The sequence below is a fragment of the Haemaphysalis longicornis genome, unplaced genomic scaffold (assembly GCF_048455015.1).
Source record: "Haemaphysalis longicornis isolate Haplotype H1 unplaced genomic scaffold, Haemaphysalis longicornis Haplotype H1 scaffold_2, whole genome shotgun sequence".
Lineage (NCBI taxonomy): Eukaryota > Metazoa > Arthropoda > Arachnida > Ixodida > Ixodidae > Haemaphysalis > Haemaphysalis longicornis.
Window position 1 is genome coordinate 83,403,787 of NW_027526295.1, and position 17,432 is coordinate 83,421,218.

General features: G+C 47.5%; 1 protein-coding gene across 1 annotated transcript in view; it reads right to left on the minus strand.

Moving 5' to 3' along the window:
• Positions 1 to 4,250: 4,250 nt before the first annotated feature.
• LOC144169024 (uncharacterized) overlaps positions 4,251 to 17,432 on the minus strand; it is a 35,751-nt gene continuing 22,569 nt past the window's right edge. The window contains exons 6-9 of the mRNA XM_077698019.1: positions 14,245 to 14,360; positions 13,125 to 13,365; positions 12,803 to 13,004; positions 4,251 to 6,342 (exon numbers count right to left, since the gene is read on the minus strand). Coding sequence (XP_077554145.1) covers positions 6,011 to 6,342; positions 12,803 to 13,004; positions 13,125 to 13,365; positions 14,245 to 14,360 — 891 coding nt within the window. The 3' untranslated portion in view covers positions 4,251 to 6,010. The remainder of the gene's footprint in view (positions 6,343 to 12,802; positions 13,005 to 13,124; positions 13,366 to 14,244; positions 14,361 to 17,432) is intronic.

Sequence of the window (17,432 nt, forward strand, 5' to 3'; positions counted from 1 at the left end):
CCATTCGGGCTCCTCCAGGTCCACTACGGACTCTCCCGTTTACAGAAGAAGGTATTCATTATGCGTAGGTTATTCCGTTCTGGAGACTCAACTAGTAAGTCCCCCCTGCTATTTCTACAGCCCAGACCATAGTTCCCAACTGCCTTGTCTCCAGCTTGATTCTTGCCTACTTTAGCATTGAGGTCCCCCATAACTACGGTATACTGTGTTTTTACTTCAGCCATTGCCGATTCCACATCTTCATAGAGGCGTTCCACTACTTGGTCGTCGTGGCTGGATGTGGGCGCGTAGCCCTGCACCACCTTGAGCTTGTTCCTCTTATTGAGCCTAATTACAAGACCCGCTGCCCTTTCGTTAATGCTATAGTGTTCGTCTATGTTGCCAGCTATGCTTTTATTGACTAGAGATCCCACTCCCAGCTCTCTTCTGTTCTCTAGGCCCCGGTAACATAAGACGTGTCCATTTCTCAGCACCGTAAGGGCTTCGCCTGCCCTCCTGGCCTCGCTAAGCCCTGTTACATCCCATGTAATGCCCTCTAATTCCTCGAGCAACACCTCGAGACTCGCTCCGCGAGATAACGTTCGCGCGTTAAACGTTGCCAGGTTCAGATTCCATTGGCGGCCTGTCCGGATCCAGGGATTCTTAGCACCCTCTGCTGCGTCACAGGTCTGACCGCTGCCGTGGTCAATTGCTTCGCAGCCGCAGGAGTGGTTAATTGGCGTATTCGTGGGAGGTTGTGGCCGTTACTACACCAGGGTGGCCAATCCTGTTCTGGTGAGAGAGTGCATTACCGGCAATGGTCGCCGGGGTCAGGCCGCACCCCAGGCCCCTTTGTGCAATGCCATCAATACGCGGATTTTTTTTTAATCCGGTGGGAATTGTCCGGCACCGGGATTCGAGCCACGGTCCTTCTGCACGCGAGGCGGGTGTTCTACCTCTACGCCACCCCTGCGACTGGGCTATAATCAGTAAAGCTTAAATGTACGAATGATGCACGGTTGTCACGGAACCATGCCGCACTGGAGGATCTCTGCGGAGCGGTAGGTGTTCAGATGCGCGTCCGAAAGCCAAAAAGGTGGAATATTGTCAAAAAGGCAACGTTTGAATCGAGCCAATACCCGCAGCCCAAGAAAAGAAATGCACCATTGAAGCCTAGCAACGCGACCCAGCCGGACACGTCTGGCTCAAAACCTATCAGGTCCAGCACCGGACATTTTTTTTTTCAGAAATGCATACAATTGTGGAATAATGAGCAGCATTCTTTCGCGGCTTCTTTTTATTTTAAATTTCATAGCCAAATTTTGTCTCCAGTATACGAATAGGTTTGTTTGTTTTAACGTTTTAAAGTTTTCCTTTGTTTGGCATTGCCCACGATGTCCATATAACGCTATTACAGCCATTTACAGCCTGAGACGCGCCAATAGTGTATTTTTGTGCAGATGCAAGGCATAGTGCATGATTGATCTCTTTTTGCAATATTTTTGTTCGTGTTTTCTTCGTTTTCGTCCAGCATTTTTAGTTTTAGTCTTTGTTCTTGGAGCTGTAGAAGACGCACATTTTTCTTGTCATAAGAAATTGGTGTAAAATTTTAAATGCACAGCATTTCAGTAACTCACGATGTCACCCGCGTTAACGTCCGTCGTAGTCCGCACCGTCGTTGTCCGCCCCACTCTCCCTACAGTATATAAAAAAAATACTATCCGGCGCCTGGTTTCGATCCCTCGACCCTGCGGGCGGAACACAATGTACATGGTGCTCTACCCACTGCGCCACAAAGCCGACACAGAATGGGAGGCTACGAACGCGCCTTATATTCTTGACTCATTCAAACTACGTCAAGAAGCTGCTGATACAACGCATTCACTACTACCAACTCCCCAAACACTAAACGTTAACGCAATGCACCCACCCCCTATGCGACGCATTTACTCGCGTCCCCCTCGCGTGGAGATGGGACCGCCAAAAACAACGCGTTGTGGACAGCGCAGTAAGGTACCGGCACGTGCGAGAACCACTCGCGCTGTTCGTTCCAGGCAGGGGGCGCGCGAGCACTGCAAAGGCGGGAAATTTGAACTGCTTTGGACAAACCTCCGTTCAATTCATCAAGATAGAAGTGAGACAGGCAGGCGAAGAGCGTGATGGGTAGTAGCAGTAAGCGGATAACGGTGCCACAGGCTGTTATGGCGAATCACTGCTCTGCATTTACGACAGCTTTCACGTTGAGTGGAACGGCTTTAATTTTTTTAATTGTAAATTTGTTTCATTTGGTTTCTGCAAACTTTTTCCGGCTAATTATATCCATTTCCGTTATTACAACGAGCCTGGGTGTTACTTACATATTTTATGGATTTAAATACAAACGCAAAGCATTACCCCGTGAGATCGTCGTCGCCATTTTTTAATCGCAGTTCATATCATTTCATTTTATTGTTTTTATGCCGCGGGCCTTCACAAGTTAAAGCTGGTAGACACGATGGAAATAAAAATTACGCCCATCTTCCCGCGAGGGAACCCTGATGTGATGCGACGCATCAGGGGGGAGCGTTTGGACTGACGCTGGTATTGGATTGCGTTAGTGCACTCGCTGAAGGGACTGTCGCTTCCATCACGTCTTCATCGGAAGATCTTGCATGGAGGTATCGTCAAGCAAAGTCAAGTCAAGTGCGAGAGCGAGAGCTGGACTGATCCGGCGCCGTGCGCTCCCCCGCTTATATTCCCGCTTTTGAAACGAGAGGAGCCGGGGTGGGGGGGAGAGTCGCGCGCATGCACACACATGCCCGCACCCAGAGCAACGAAGCGCACAGGCACAGCTGTTATGATAATGAGACGGAGTGAGAGTGCGTACACATGTGCGAGCTTTTAGATGCGACTGCATCTCATTCACTCGCCTTGTCCCTCCATACGGCGTTGTGGTCCGTCCACACCCCTCCCCCTACACTATAAAAAAAACAATAGTTAGCGGTACCCGGTTTCGATCCCACGACCCTGTGGGCGGAACGCGAGGTACATGGTGCTCTTCCCACTGCGCCACAAAACCGAAACAGACTCAAATGCTAGGAACGCGCCCTATATCCTTGACTCATTCAAACCTCGTCAAGAAGCTACTGATACAACGCATGATGGGGCAATGATTAACACTTGCAATAAAAGAAAAGAAGCTCCCACTTACAGCAACAATGATGGAGTAAAGGTCGTTGCGACAGCGAAGCCTCAAGCATACCACTTAGATAGATTGACCAAGATTGCCCAATAAAACATAATAATAATCATAAAACATCTAATCATACGGGTTCCCGACACGTTTCACGCGATTTCAGAATCAATCCAACGGAAACACCAAGTGAACCCCACGATGCGTCGCATCTACACAGGGTTCCCCTCGCGGGGAGGTGGGCGCAATTTTTAGAACTCGAAGGGAACACTATGAAGGATTTTCTGGTCGTGCTCGTGTCCAACAAAATTAGTTTACTTGAACTTGTCACCTGGTGGCCTACTTCAGTCTTCCCGACACTGTACTCGACGCAATTTGTGCTTGTAAATTCTCTTTAATACGGTTGTTTCCCCTGAGTGGGCGTTCGTGTGCGTTTCGAGTATACTTTCATTATCGTATTTTTTGTACTATGTTCACCCCCTCTGGCATAACAAGTCGGGCGCCCAGTCTTCCCCACTTCGTCGGTCTATTAAATAGTTTTCCCCTCTATTTCTCTCTCCCGCCCTATCCCCTCTCCCTTTCTCTCTTGATGCCACGCGTGTAAACATTTCCGCAGGTGACACGAAAGACCAAGGAATGCAAGTGCTCCGCCAGGAAAATTGGCGACTTTATTAGCAAACTTTTATACAGAACAAGTAACTTTACAAAAAGTCATCGGCTGATTTCCACCGACAACAAATTAAAAATGGCAAAATAAACGCACACATAAATGCATCTCCGTAATAAATAACGCAAAAATGAATATATCAGCGTACAGAGAGCTTTGAGAACAGTCAATTGTAATGCATGCGGCAAGTGAAGAACGAAGGGGTAAAATGAAAAAAAGTAACATGCACTGCTCAGCTCATTCCTTTACGTGAAAGTGAGAGCAAAACCACGAATGTGCGTGAAACGTGAGCGACAAGCGCGCAATTTCAGAAAGAACGAAATGCACAAAATCTGAACAACCTTAGCGATATCTGTGCGATTTGGCACGGTTGTCAGGTAGCGCTTAGGAAACGGGAGATGCGCACCGGGCAGGCTTATATCCAGTACCCCTGCCCCGCTTCTTTAGCCGTTGTCACAATACATAGGCAGAAAAATCCGGACCGTCCAATTGTAAAACTGCGGCACATGAAAAAAACAAGCATACAAGTGACAATGATAATCGAGAAACGCGGTCCCAGACTACAGAAATGACAGTCAACAAACTCATGGCCAGAATACAGAAAAGAAGCATGAATTGTGGTCCAGCATGTTTGTGGTCCAGCATATGGTCCAGCATACATTTTGTGGCTGCGCGGTTTTCCAATTTGGCGCTCTCAAAGTTTGCACCCTATGACCCGCCCTTTTTCACTATACCTCCGCCCTTCCAACACGTGGACGTCTACCGGAACGGTTTATGACGCGATGAAACCGTTGTGAACGACCGGCAGAACCAAATGCTGTATTGCGTAAAGGATTATGGACTTTCTAGGGTTTTAAAATGACGGGAGTGCATGTATTTCAGCACGTTTAGCGTGCTACAGTGTTATGGGGAAAGAGGCACCATGACAACCTTCCAATCCAACATCCAGCCACCCTCACAATCTAAGTGACGCGAGTAGCGGAGTGTGGATGAACGCGAGAAGACATGTGGACCGGTGATTATACAAATGACTTTGCCCCGACAGATAACTTTGCACCGAAGTGATATGACTATATGGACGGATGACTAACAAATATTTGTTCCGATCGTGAACAATATTCGCTTGTGCACAGTAGTGGTTATCTACAATGAAGATGTGGGTAGTGCGTGTGAGTAAGGCAGCAGCGCGGAGCTCGGAGTAAAAAGTATCAGTCTTTTTTTTTTGTAAGCCGGGGTTCCTCCATTTCGGGCTTATTGTGCAGACCGAAAATTAGGTGTTGTAAAACACTAAAATTTAAAAACTCCAGCGATGTTTTCAAACATATCTGTGTAGCAGAGTAAAGAGGAGTCGAAAAAGCACAAACCACACAAAGCGTCATCGTCTCGTCGTTACTGAGCTTCTTAGTATTACGAAAGGCTTACTCAGCCGTAGAAAAACATCCCTAGAACGCTTGTCTATACAAGGCTATGCTGTACGATCGTTTTGATTGCACCGATGGCACGGGGGTAGCGATTTTCTGTACACTAAAAATACCCGGATATACAGTTACATATTTAATTTTGAAAATTTACTATACAGGAATAAAAAAAATAATCGTGACTTTAAAGACCAGAATTCTTGAAAGTTAGGCTTCTGAAGCCACGCTAAAAAATAAAGTTCAATGTTAGGCTTCCGAAGCCACGCTAAAAAAGGACGAGCCTTGTACCTTTACGAATTACTTTACGGCGCATACCCGCACGGTGACCCCTATATTCTAAACAAAAAAGCGATGTCTTTCCGAACTGCATTGGGGCGCAAATATTTTAGGCACTGCATTTTGTGCTACAAAAAGAGCATTTGTGGGCGCGTTTCTTATTGCATAGTGCTACTTTGAGGGCACGAGTTTCTATTTTTGAGGTATCGCCCTTTTCAGCCTCCAAAAGTCAATAACCGTACATATTAAGGAGAATTTAGCACGCAGTCAGGAAATTTTGCGTGATTTAAACCTATCCGTCATAAGCCCAATTCACGCACATTGGAAATAGAAAAAAAAATGTCACTGATGCTCTCCATCTAACAATGAGGGCGAGCTTCGCGAGTACCCCGCAGTTCACCAGCAGCCAAATGACGCTGCGCCCGTGTGGCCTTCGTGGAAAAGCACCGGTGCTTCGAAACCTGGCCGGATCGGCACAGCGTACGTGGCGTTAGCAAGTTAAACCGATTTGGGCCGCGCGTTGTGGCAGCCCGCGACTGGGTGCGGTTCCTCTGGTGGGGCCCATTGGCGCCACATTTCAAAAGGGTTGCGCGCGTCGGTGCCCCGGGACACAGTCGCGGCTTGCGGCGTGTGGTTAACCGCTTCCTCCCAGGACTTGGGGGCGTCCCCGCTGTAGCAGGGCGAGCACAGAGCCGGGGCAGGAGCCAGGGGGTCACCGGAGGCGTCGCTGGACCACACCTCCACGTTGGCCCCCACCAGGTGGTCCCACATCGAGTCGCTGTCCGTGTCCGTGCTCTGGTTGTAGTAGTCGCTGGGCTCTGCGAAAGGCACTGGGGAAAAGTGACAATTACGCGCGCTTTTTCTTTATTTCCACCTTTGACGCAGGCATATCACTGTAGCTCTTTGGAGAATTGTTTGCCTTAAGAGAGACTCACATCATCACGCCCCTGCGGGTGTTTCAAATTTTTAACCCACCGGACAAAAAACTATCGTGCATCGATACGAAAACTTTTATTGGCCTTTAAAAATGTCCCTAACAGCCTAGTATACTCATTTTAGGAATTTATCATGTGTGTACTGCAATACAAAAACAAACAAACGAACATATTTTAGTTCAGCCACTTTCCACTAAATTTGGATCGCTGCATAGAAGGCGAGTTTTCTTTATACTTCATATTTTAGTACGGTAGTAATACTTTTATGGAATGGGCAAACAAAGCCATTATGAATATTTTCATGAAAGCTTACAACTTGACGCATGGAAGCGCGATGGTTTTTAAGCGCGAGGGTTATCAATTAGACATCCACAAAGGAATGTGTCAGGCGAGCGCCCGTTAATAGGTTGAAGCGGTAATGGCCAGTACGATGGGTGTAATCCCGTTCTTGCGTTTGTGGAGCTGGTTTAAATTAATTCATCGAGGTCTTTACACGTCAGTAAGGAGTAGCAAGGAATTCCAATTGTACACAACTCCCTTTTCTGCGAAAGAAGTAGAAACGAATACAAGGCGCAAAATAAGAAAAAGCACCATGTTTTTTGATACAGAAACGTTTAGCGCGTCATCAAGAAGAAAAAAAATGAGAAAGATTTTTCGCACAAAGAGCAGCAAAAGACTGCATTAAACAACTCGAGGCATCTCAGCTCGAGCAAGGGTATTGTAGCTCGAACATGCTTCTAGGTTTCGTGCAGAGATTGCCCTTTTTAGTGATGGCAAAAGCACGTGCTAGTTTGAAGTCAGGCGCCAAAGTAGACGACTTAAGGAAGGACTGAAGATAATAGCGGGAATCCTAGCCAGGGTTTCTTTCTTACGCCTAAAAAAAGAGGTCGCGTATCGTGGGGACGGTGGACGACTTTTCAACATAAGGACCATCAATAAGACAGCCGAGTATGAGATTGCATGAAAAAATACGGGAAGAAATGCTTCGATTTTTTCAACTACCAGGGAATTGAGAAAAATAAGCTGTGAAAGAGGTTATTAGCTATAGCGTTAAGATCGACAAGCAGTTGACTAGTGTGGCTACATGATTCAAGCTAGAGCGCAGCAAAAGAACACACACAAGGACTAAAAAGGGTCGCTTTTTTGTCCCTGTGTGTTTTTTACTGCGCTGTAGGTTGAATCATGTGCAATCCACTAACCCAGAGGTCAACCATACTGAGGTATGGCTAACCCTTTCTCGGCTCACCAATATATTTCAACAATTTTCGGGGGTTATCTACTATGCAGTTGTGCAAGGTGTTCTAAAATTATATTCTTTTGCATGTCCTTTAAAAAAGGGCTGCGCGAGTAATGACGTCTTCAGCCTTACGTTTCAAATCTATAATCGATCTGTTAATTGTTGTGCACACTTCACTATTTTTATTGCTAAGTTTACAGTTATCAATGCGGTAATAACAAATGCCAAATAACTGCTATAAAGCTAACACCAATGCAAGAAACGGATACGGCTTAGCTCATGCAGCTCACCCTGGATATGCAAAAAACGAAGGCTTGGTTTAGCCTGGTTAAGCCTTTTTTTCATTTGGTTAACCTTTGCTTTAGCTGTAATTATTATACTACTTGTCCAAAGCTTGCCTTTGTCTACAGTTGCGGTCCCGCTTCCCACGTTTTGTAAGCCGAACGGCTCGCGCTTCCTCAGTCGCCGACGCTAGCTTTCCGCACTTCGCATTCCGGACACTCCCCAGTAAAGGAACTCGCAGGGCGATGCCTGCGGGGTCGTCCGACGCCGTTTGCCGACGACGGCTCAAAGGCCCGGCTCCCGAACAACACTCAAAGACCGCCCGGCCTCGCTCTCATTCATGGCCAAGCTTGCACTGACTAGGCGAGCGCGGTGCTCCTCTTAGCTATGCCTGCGGCGAGTCACGTGGTCAGGCGTCAACCTGGCTGCGGAAAGCGCATGCGCCAAGCCGTCGGCGGCTAGCGTGCGCGACGACGATGGAGCTTCGTGCAGCAAGTCACATCATGCGTTCTCAAGGCTACAGCACAGCTGCTGTCGAAGGAAGGCAATAATGCTGCAAACGGCGAAACTCAGCTTCCATAGGTTACTTAATCTTTCCTTTAAAAGTTTTTTTTTACATATTAAGCCACAACTCCGACATTCCCACGCCAGAAGATTTTCTCTCTTTTTAATGTGGGCGCAACATCCAATTATTCTCACCTAAATTAAGACACCGTATCGACGTTGTGATCGAATATTCGGGGTTCTGGAGAAACAAGGTATTCGAGAACAGTACTATGAAAAACTTTCATGTAACATACACGGTTAGGATTAACCGGGGTGCGTATATCCGTTTCCTAATGAGGTTAGCCAGCAGTGATTACAGCTGGCTATATAGTGAATATATCACTGCAGAAACCTACTTAAAGCACACAAAACCACCCGGACTCAAGTAGAAATCAGCAAAAGTAAAGTTAAAACGGACCGAACAACGTAATTTAAAAAAATAGCATGTGTATGTGCTTACCGCTGCTGGCTCAGCCAGCCTGTTCCTGACCTATACAGAGAGCCGCAACCTGACCTAAATTGGTAAAACCATCCAAATTAAAGAAAATATGAAGCAAAACACAACCCAGCCTGGGAACAGCCATGCTGTAAAAATACTCAACAGAAGCTGCCGAAACCAAATACAAGGGTAAAACCACAAAAACGTAGAAAAAACAGTGGGTGAAACTGGTGTGTTACTCTGTTGTGCTCACTAGAAGACGCCTACAAGCAACTCTGCTAGGCTGCCCACTACGTTAACCAATTTTTTATCAACCACAATATCGAAAACAGAAGTACTGCTGATCGAAGACTGACATTGAAGGATGGCTGCTCCTACCAATACCGTTCAAGTTAAAATTCCTTGCGATCGTCACTTTGTATCGTTTACTTCCTTGGATGATCTTCGTTTTTTTAATCTACTGCAACGCCAAGGATAACATTGTAAAGTCGCGTTTCAATGCTAGAGTAGCAATGCGCTGCCTGTTACGGCCTGAGTTGGTTACACTTTTCCTCTTTTATCTTGGTTAGGGGGATTTTTTTTTTGGTATAGATAACAGTGACGGCATCTGGCCCCTCGAGTGCGTTTGGGGGGAATTTTCCTGGCTCGAATTTTCTGATCCCCAAATAAAAGAAAACTTCAGCAACAAAATTCATTGTGAGTGCGCATTTCTATTTTGATGGTCTCGCGAAGGAGATTGTACTTTGGAGTGGGAGGCGAATAATTGTTGTGAAAAAGTACGGTTTCAGCCTTTTGGTGCTTCTTATTACTACTCCAGGTACAAACCGAGAAAACGCCTAGCTCCGTAAATCGCACCTTAAAGCTGCTAAGGCTCAACTTGAACGAAGGCAGCGCCTCTGTCGATTTCCAAGCGAAATCTAACAGCTGCTTAACGTCAGTGTTTTGTGCCGCAACCGCAAGAGGCGCTGGCTGCAGCCAAGGTTACCATGCGTTCGCCCCCGATAGCACTGACAGCGCCGACCCGCGTCTGTTTGTTGGATGTGCAGCAATTGTAGATGTCATTGCTGCTGCTACAAAACTTAACTCTCTCCAAACCAACTGTCTCGTCTTTACCCGAAGCAAGCAATGCCGAGCTATCACCGACAAATTTAATTTCACCGCGTTCAACTACGGCACTTTTTTCGTTAAAGAACAGGTGACAGGAATGTTATAAGCTGTTATTCCCACGTAATGAATGCGGGGCTACCGACTCAAATTTTACATTCAGCTTCTATTGTAATAAGTATCCATGATTAATTTGTGCCTGGGACCAGCTGCACTTCCGGGAGAATCGTCTGCTATACCGAAAACTCTCACGCTGAGTACCTGCTTCTACCTTCATGGTCTGGTAGCTTTTTTTTATATTTTCATTGTAGAATGTACGTGGTCAAGGTCATCTAAGTTCCTAGTATTCAGTGTGGGTTAACAAAATGTCATTTCCATTTTCCAGAAACCTGTTCCAGTTTAAGTTTACATATGTGATTTTCATTTTCTAGACAGGTGTTTCCAACAAGACCATTTTCCTTCCCCTACCCCTGAGCAGTGGGAGATACTGCTGTCCACCTCCCTCCCTCAAGATCAACTTCTGGTCGAGAGGGCCAGCCGAGCCGGGACGGCACATGGTTTCCTTAAATGAACAATCACCCCACCTAAAAGCTCAGTAAAAAAAAGTTGTCTCTCTGAATTAAGACTCAGGTTTGGCCTAGCTAGTCAGTACCAACCTTTCACAAAAGATTTTGCACTCCCAAGATTTGTTTGAAGCATATCCTGGGTAACAAAACCCTAAATTAGGCACACTATTTCGGCACAACGATTTTGAGCTGTAAAACACTTCTCCGACCTTTCAAAATAGTGATGTGTTTGCGGCGAAATAAAAGTTACCCTCACTCTTTACACAACATGATATAGGACTTACCTGTGCTAAGTAAGCGAAGGGGTTAATAGCGGCCACGTTTGGCTCCGACCCAGCACCCTAAAGACAAAGCTGTGCATGAATTTATTTACAGACAGAACAGTTTATGAAGCCACAGTCCCTGTCGTGGTTAGTTGCACCAGCTGCATGAAATGGGGGGAAGCGGAGCATTGCGTATGAGGGACATGTGTACAAACGACGATTGATACAATAGTGCCGCAAAGACTCCAAGCAGGGACGAGAAGTGGGAGTCTTAACAGATGAGTCAAAAAGAAAGTCTTCCAAGGAGCAGCCGAAGTGGTTTATTGCACTCATATTCCTATGAAGCCGACTGCGTACATCGAAGTTAAAGCTGTCCACAAACGTATGGCTGTGGACGAAGGTCACGGACCCTGTGTCGATAGATGGCACGCAGCTGCATGGAGTTGTGGGAAGGGGGATTGTTATGCGACGATAGGGCGTTGTTGTGCTATGGTTGATACAAAGCGGCTGGGAGGACACCAAGCGGGGACACCAATACTCTGACACCAATACCCTGAACAGGGCAAAACGAACTGGTTGATTACCGTCGTGTTAGTACCAACACCGCCGTACCCACCTTGCTCCCGACACGACGGGCTCTTTGTCGCGATCCACCTCCCGAGTCGGGAAGACATACAGGAACGCAGAAAAGCTTAGCAGAACAGCCTCGACCACAACCCACCTGACAGTATATATCACAAAGAATCCAGCCTGCATTCCTGAGGGAAAAAAGTTTCACTTCTCTCTATTCAATGCCAGCTACACGACAGGGGGTCCCCCACCTGCTCGTGACTTCAACCTGCTTTACCTCCGATCGGTGATTCACCTGGATATCACCATTTTTAGGATCCGTATCAGCCTACAGGCGCCCAGATAATGCCACACATACGCACCACCATGCATCAGTCGTTGTATGTCATCAGTATTTTCACCTCCCAGCCCAGTTTTCTCACAGCTATTTTGTCACAACATTGCTGCAGTTGTCTCAGTGCTCCACCACGATGACGCCTTTTTGTCTCCTATTTCGGCCAGTGAAGTCTCGCATCCCCTAACGATTGAATCTGTAATAGTGGCATCATTACCTGCCTTTTGCGCCACTATCATCACATACGTGCACGCCATCATCAGCGTTGTACAAGTATGTACAGCATCAAGTATGTACAGCAAGGCCGTACCACGCGCCACATCAGAAAGAGGGTGACTGCGCGCATGGCCGATTGCACGTAGTCACGGCACCTGAGTTTCAGCCGGGCTTAGGCATTGGCAGATTTCCGGATTTCTGGCTTCAACTTGCCTGTTCCGCTTCTGCCGCTATTCTAGTTCACTGTAGCCTAGGCCTGACATGAAGTACAAAACAAGCCGCTGGCAGATATCAAAAGGAAATAGACAACCAGTTTAATCAGTGAGAAAAATAAATGCAGCGCCAGCCTCTGCAGCGATGGTAAGTGGAACGAAACTGTCCATAAGCAAACACGAATGTGGCACACAGGGTTCCCGGCGATGATCAGGTCATTTTCTGTGGAGCCGGCAGTGGTGCAGACTATCAGATTTATTTTACGATCGCCCACGCGTACAGACATCAATGAGACAAAATAGCATAATACATGCACATGTCCATTGCGTCAAACCATACGCAACTATTACCTATGAGGCCGGGGCTCCATCCTGGGAGAACCCACAACTCCAGAAGAGGGCATGGATCCCCCACTCTCTCTCGCGTCCAAAAAGTTGGCGTGAAATCTCTGCAATCCGGCATCTACGAGTTCTTTTATGCCATACGTCAATCTCTCGCACAGAGAACGAGTTGCGCATCGTGGCCGCACTGTTTGCTCTCCGCGCACTTGTGCGGCTGACACCCCGGCCCGCCCCGAATGCTTACGCCAGTCCTGTCGCGTAATCACAGGGGGCTCCGCGAACAGGTCGGAGGCCATCGACTGCTGCCTCTCAAACTCCGGATCCGACCACGGGGCCCAGTACGGCTGCCAACGCTCCTGCTGCGGTGTGTGGAAGGCCTGGTTCAGTGGCCCAAGCAGCGGGGGCAACGGCCGCTGCACGTCGATAGCCCTGCCTGGGGTCTGTCCCTGCGCGCAGAGGAAAAGCCGAGATAGAAAAAAAATGCCCAATAACTGAACCGATCTCGCACCAGCGTAATGCGCGTTGTGCTCATTACGCCAGGCATGCAACGCAGCTCGCCCACCCACCTGTCCACCCCATGCCATCGAAGGCTGAGCCTGAGCGTCACAACGAGGACCGTTCCGGTTCGGTCCGGCTGTCTTCCAGCCCTGCATGTCGGGCAGGACGCTGTCCACGGCAAATGACGGCGCACTCCACTGCTTCCCTTCGTTGTCGGATGGCGGGCTCGACTTGGCAGGGACGGCGCGGCGCCGCGGAGGTTTGGCCACCGGTGTCTTCGGACGCCCCGGCATTCTCCACTCGCGAGGTCTGCAGAGGAGAGGAGACATACGAAGGAATAAGTTCGCGCAAAAGGCGGGGCGAAGAGAATAGAGGACAAGACGAGCGCAAACGTATGCGCGAACTTATTCCTTCGAACGTCACGAACGAACTAGCCAGCACTCAAGTCATACTAAATGAGAGGAGGAAATTCACGCGAAGCATTTGTACTCAACCACCAACAGGCTGTGGAAAAGGGAAGCGGCTGTTGCTGTGAAATTGACGCTTTAAATTTACCGTAACTAATGCGAAGGCAACATAATCTTCCTTAGGGAAGGCGAGCGTAGCCGGGGGCGGCAGGAAGTTAGATTGGCAGATGACACGAAGAAGTTTGCGGGGATAAATTGGTCGTAATTGGCGCAGGACACCGGGATAATGGGAGGTCCATGGGAGAGGCCTTTGCCCTGCAGTGTGCGCAGATAGGGTTATATTATTAATATTATTTTATATATTATTAATATTATTATTATTATTATTATTATTATTATTATTATTATTATTATTATTATTATTATTATTATTATTATTATATTATTATTATGAATTAGGTTTGGTCATAAATGTAAGCCGTCTAATTAAATAGGCAGGTGTGTGAGGAGCAAATAAATACTGGACGCCTTTGCTGGTGACTGTATGGGAGCCCTCATATATCGCGAGGGGCAGCGACCTTTCTCGGTCATGCTGATGGTACAAATTATTAGTTTTGGATGGAAAACTGCAGCTGAATACACATATGAAAACGAAGGCGCCGTTCTTCTGATTCTGGGGAGCATGTCTATCTCGCAGGCAATAGCACCCACTGGATCTTACTTGTTGCTTAGAGAAGCTTACTACACCTTGGGGATTTCCCCTAGATCTGGTCTGTCTTACTTGTTGCTGTAATTGAGTCCCCAGAAGCAACTCTTCTCCCGTCCGGAATGGAATACTGCGGGCGGTGGGCGCAGCTTTGTAAACCACTTCTGGAACAGGGCGTGGCGAACGGAGCTCTGCAAAGGTAACAAAACGCAGCACTGTCATAAATCAAGTACGGTATAAGCGCAGGAGACAACTATAGAGAATTACTGCCTATTCACGGCTGAGTGTTTCAAATTCGTGAGCACGCGTACCTCCTCGCAAACTCAAGCATCCACCCAATGCGCACTATTGGTCGCGGCTAGAGAGGTCCTTAAAGGGCCCATACAGACAAAACACAAGTTTGGATCATCCAAAAGATTGCCTCGTTAGAATCACGCTGACACCACTTTTAACGCAAACTTCGCTCAACTAAGCTGTACAATGAGGAAAAAAGGGAATGGCCATGCGACCCACTAGCTCAGTTCCGGCAACAGAACCTCATATGTCATACCAGCCATCTCTGCTCTTCGCGGAGGCCGGCGAATGCAAACGCAAATTAGGCAGAGCAATTACAAGGTTGCCGAACGAGCTATTTGCGCTTATATTTATGGCGCATTCTTTTTATAACGGTAAGAATGGTGGGCGGGACCGTGGAAGTTACGAAGTACACGTAAGCATAGAAGCGCCTATGAGTACAACTGTTAGTTTGGTTTACCTGCTCATCCCTGCGCGCTTTGGGGTTGTCTCAGACGACGCTTGCTGATTGGCGCAAGCGACGGTGTCTTACGTGGCCACAATTGTCAAGCCAGCACCATGTTTCACAAAACGAATATTTCCTGCCTTAACAAAAACAAGCCTGCTGCAAATACGTTCAAAAACAATGCAGAAAATGGCCAGCCGCGGTATGGTGGCGCCATATAGGTTTACTAAGGGTAATCAAGGCTCACCAGAATATATGAAATCATTGCAGACGTCACAAAAAACGTGATTTGGCGGGAGAATCAAAATTTTATTTTAAATCGATCAATTTTTTAGTGAAGAAAGCATCGTTTGCTTGCGTACAGGACACAACAAAACGCGAAATCTTTCGAATAAAACAAATTTTTATTTTGTCTGCATGGCTCCTTTAACGCAGCGTTTCTAGCACACCCCTTGCACAACTTATCAACCGTGCTTAGTGCTCTAACCGTCCCAGTGGTTACTTCCCCGCATTTTAGCAGCGGCATCTGCTGCCTGTCCTTCCTTTGTTGCTCTCCAATAAGTTCTTGCTCGCCGTTTCAGACGCTCCGGATGTGCTGGACAACCGGAGCGTCAGCAGGCAATGCCGCTTGGTGTCAAGCGCGGCACGCATGCGCAATTGCTCCCCCGCGGGCCAGCGGAGCGGAGCGGCCCGTCAAAAACGGCCAGCTAAAGATATCTGATATCGGCATTTTGCCGCCGTCGTTTCCATTCCGTTCTCTTTTTTTTTTTTTTTCCAGCGCTGGACTGGCTGAAGACTCGATTCTATAAGGCGCACTCGCGTGTGACGTGGCCGGTCGAGACGGCGTGATTGAACTGGCGCGTCGTCAGGGTCACGTGACAAGCGGCAGTCCGCATTTTCCCCTTGGTAACTGTGCCCTGGTTGCGAAAGCACCTCTCTCCAAATCGCCAGCGCAGACCTCTCCACTAGCTGTCTTCCCAATCTCGTTCTGTATTCACGGAACTAGTAATAAGTTTGATGGCACGCCATGCAATACCAAGTATGTGTCCTTTTGCTAGGTTGGAACAGCGGTATAAGAGAGATGAAATTTCGCGTGGTTATCAAATTGCGCATTAGTCGCACTGATATATTTTTGGCATGTTGGGCTTACTGGCGTGAGCCTGTTACGCTCGTGCCGCGTTCAATTTTCGAAATACTCAACAAAATATTTTTCTTGAATAAGGGCAGTAAGTTTGGCAATTTCGCGTCGTGACGTCTTAACAGCGCCAAAAATATGCAAGGTCGAAGGAAGCAGGCGAGACAAGCGTCAAAGGCGTATTGACAGGAAATTTCCGTGTTACATTTTTTTCGCTGCCTTCGGTGCTTACCAGCTCAGTAATCATAAACTGGCAGCTTAAATAATCAAACTTGGCGCAAAAAATCCCTTTTCAATGCCTCCTTCATTCATAAAAAGTTCGGTTTAGCGTCCTAGTGGGAGCGAGCGCATCCCGAGGGGTTGTGGTCGCTGGTGACCGAACAGCATGACGTCAGTACAAAAACTGTGGCGCGCTACACAAGGCGGAGTATCGTGCGCCAATAGTAGCCAGTGCCTTGGCTATTCACAGGAGACCCTGACGTCAGCAGTTTGGGTCAAGGCGCATGACGAAGCACTGAACGCGTCATGCTGATTCGAATGTTGAAAGGGTATCTCTGCCGAGTTTTCTCGTGCGTTCAAAGATTAATATTGATTTAAAAGATGTTGTACTGGACGATCACTCATGGAACTTCAAGGGAGGCAGCTTTATGTACAAAGGAAGCTTTCTACAAAACAAAAACAGAAAAGGACAAGGAAACACCATCAGATCGCTACCACCTAGCCGCACTTGCTATGTATAATCGAGGAGGCCACTCCAAGGGCAATTCAGAATGAAAAACTTACAGAGGGGAGGAACCTAAAGACGGAACGCTTTCAGAATACATGGTACGACGTGCTAGAAAGGAACCCAAACACCTTTTCGGGGACCGTTATCAAACAATGGCTTGGGCAGCCCGCCTACGCATGTCTAATATAGAACGATCCAATGGTTTCTCCTGAAGCATTTTTTCCGCTGTCCGAATCAAAGATAAAAAAAAGAGGTCTTCACTTAACGGTGCGTGTTCTGCAGGGACGTGTCGAACATCGCGCGCTATCTGTCGCGACAAGTCACCTGACACGGCACAAGCGCCGTGTTTCAGCTGCGGTGTCATTTTTTACCCAAATCTGGAATGAGTAACTTTTCACTCGCGACCAACGTACAAGATCCCTCACCATTTGCGAGGAGCTAATCTGTCAGCCTTATGTCACCTTGTACCGATAAGAACCACTCCGAAAAAAGAGATGCAAGTGTCGAGAACAGCGACGGGCGGCGCTTTTCGCGTGGACAGAAATCTATTGAGGGGAAGAAAAATATCTACAAATGAATTACCTAGACCTTTTTTCTCAAATTATTAGAGTCTCCCTCGCGCGGACAGTCGCCCGACCGTGAAGTTACCCGCGGCCCTTCTA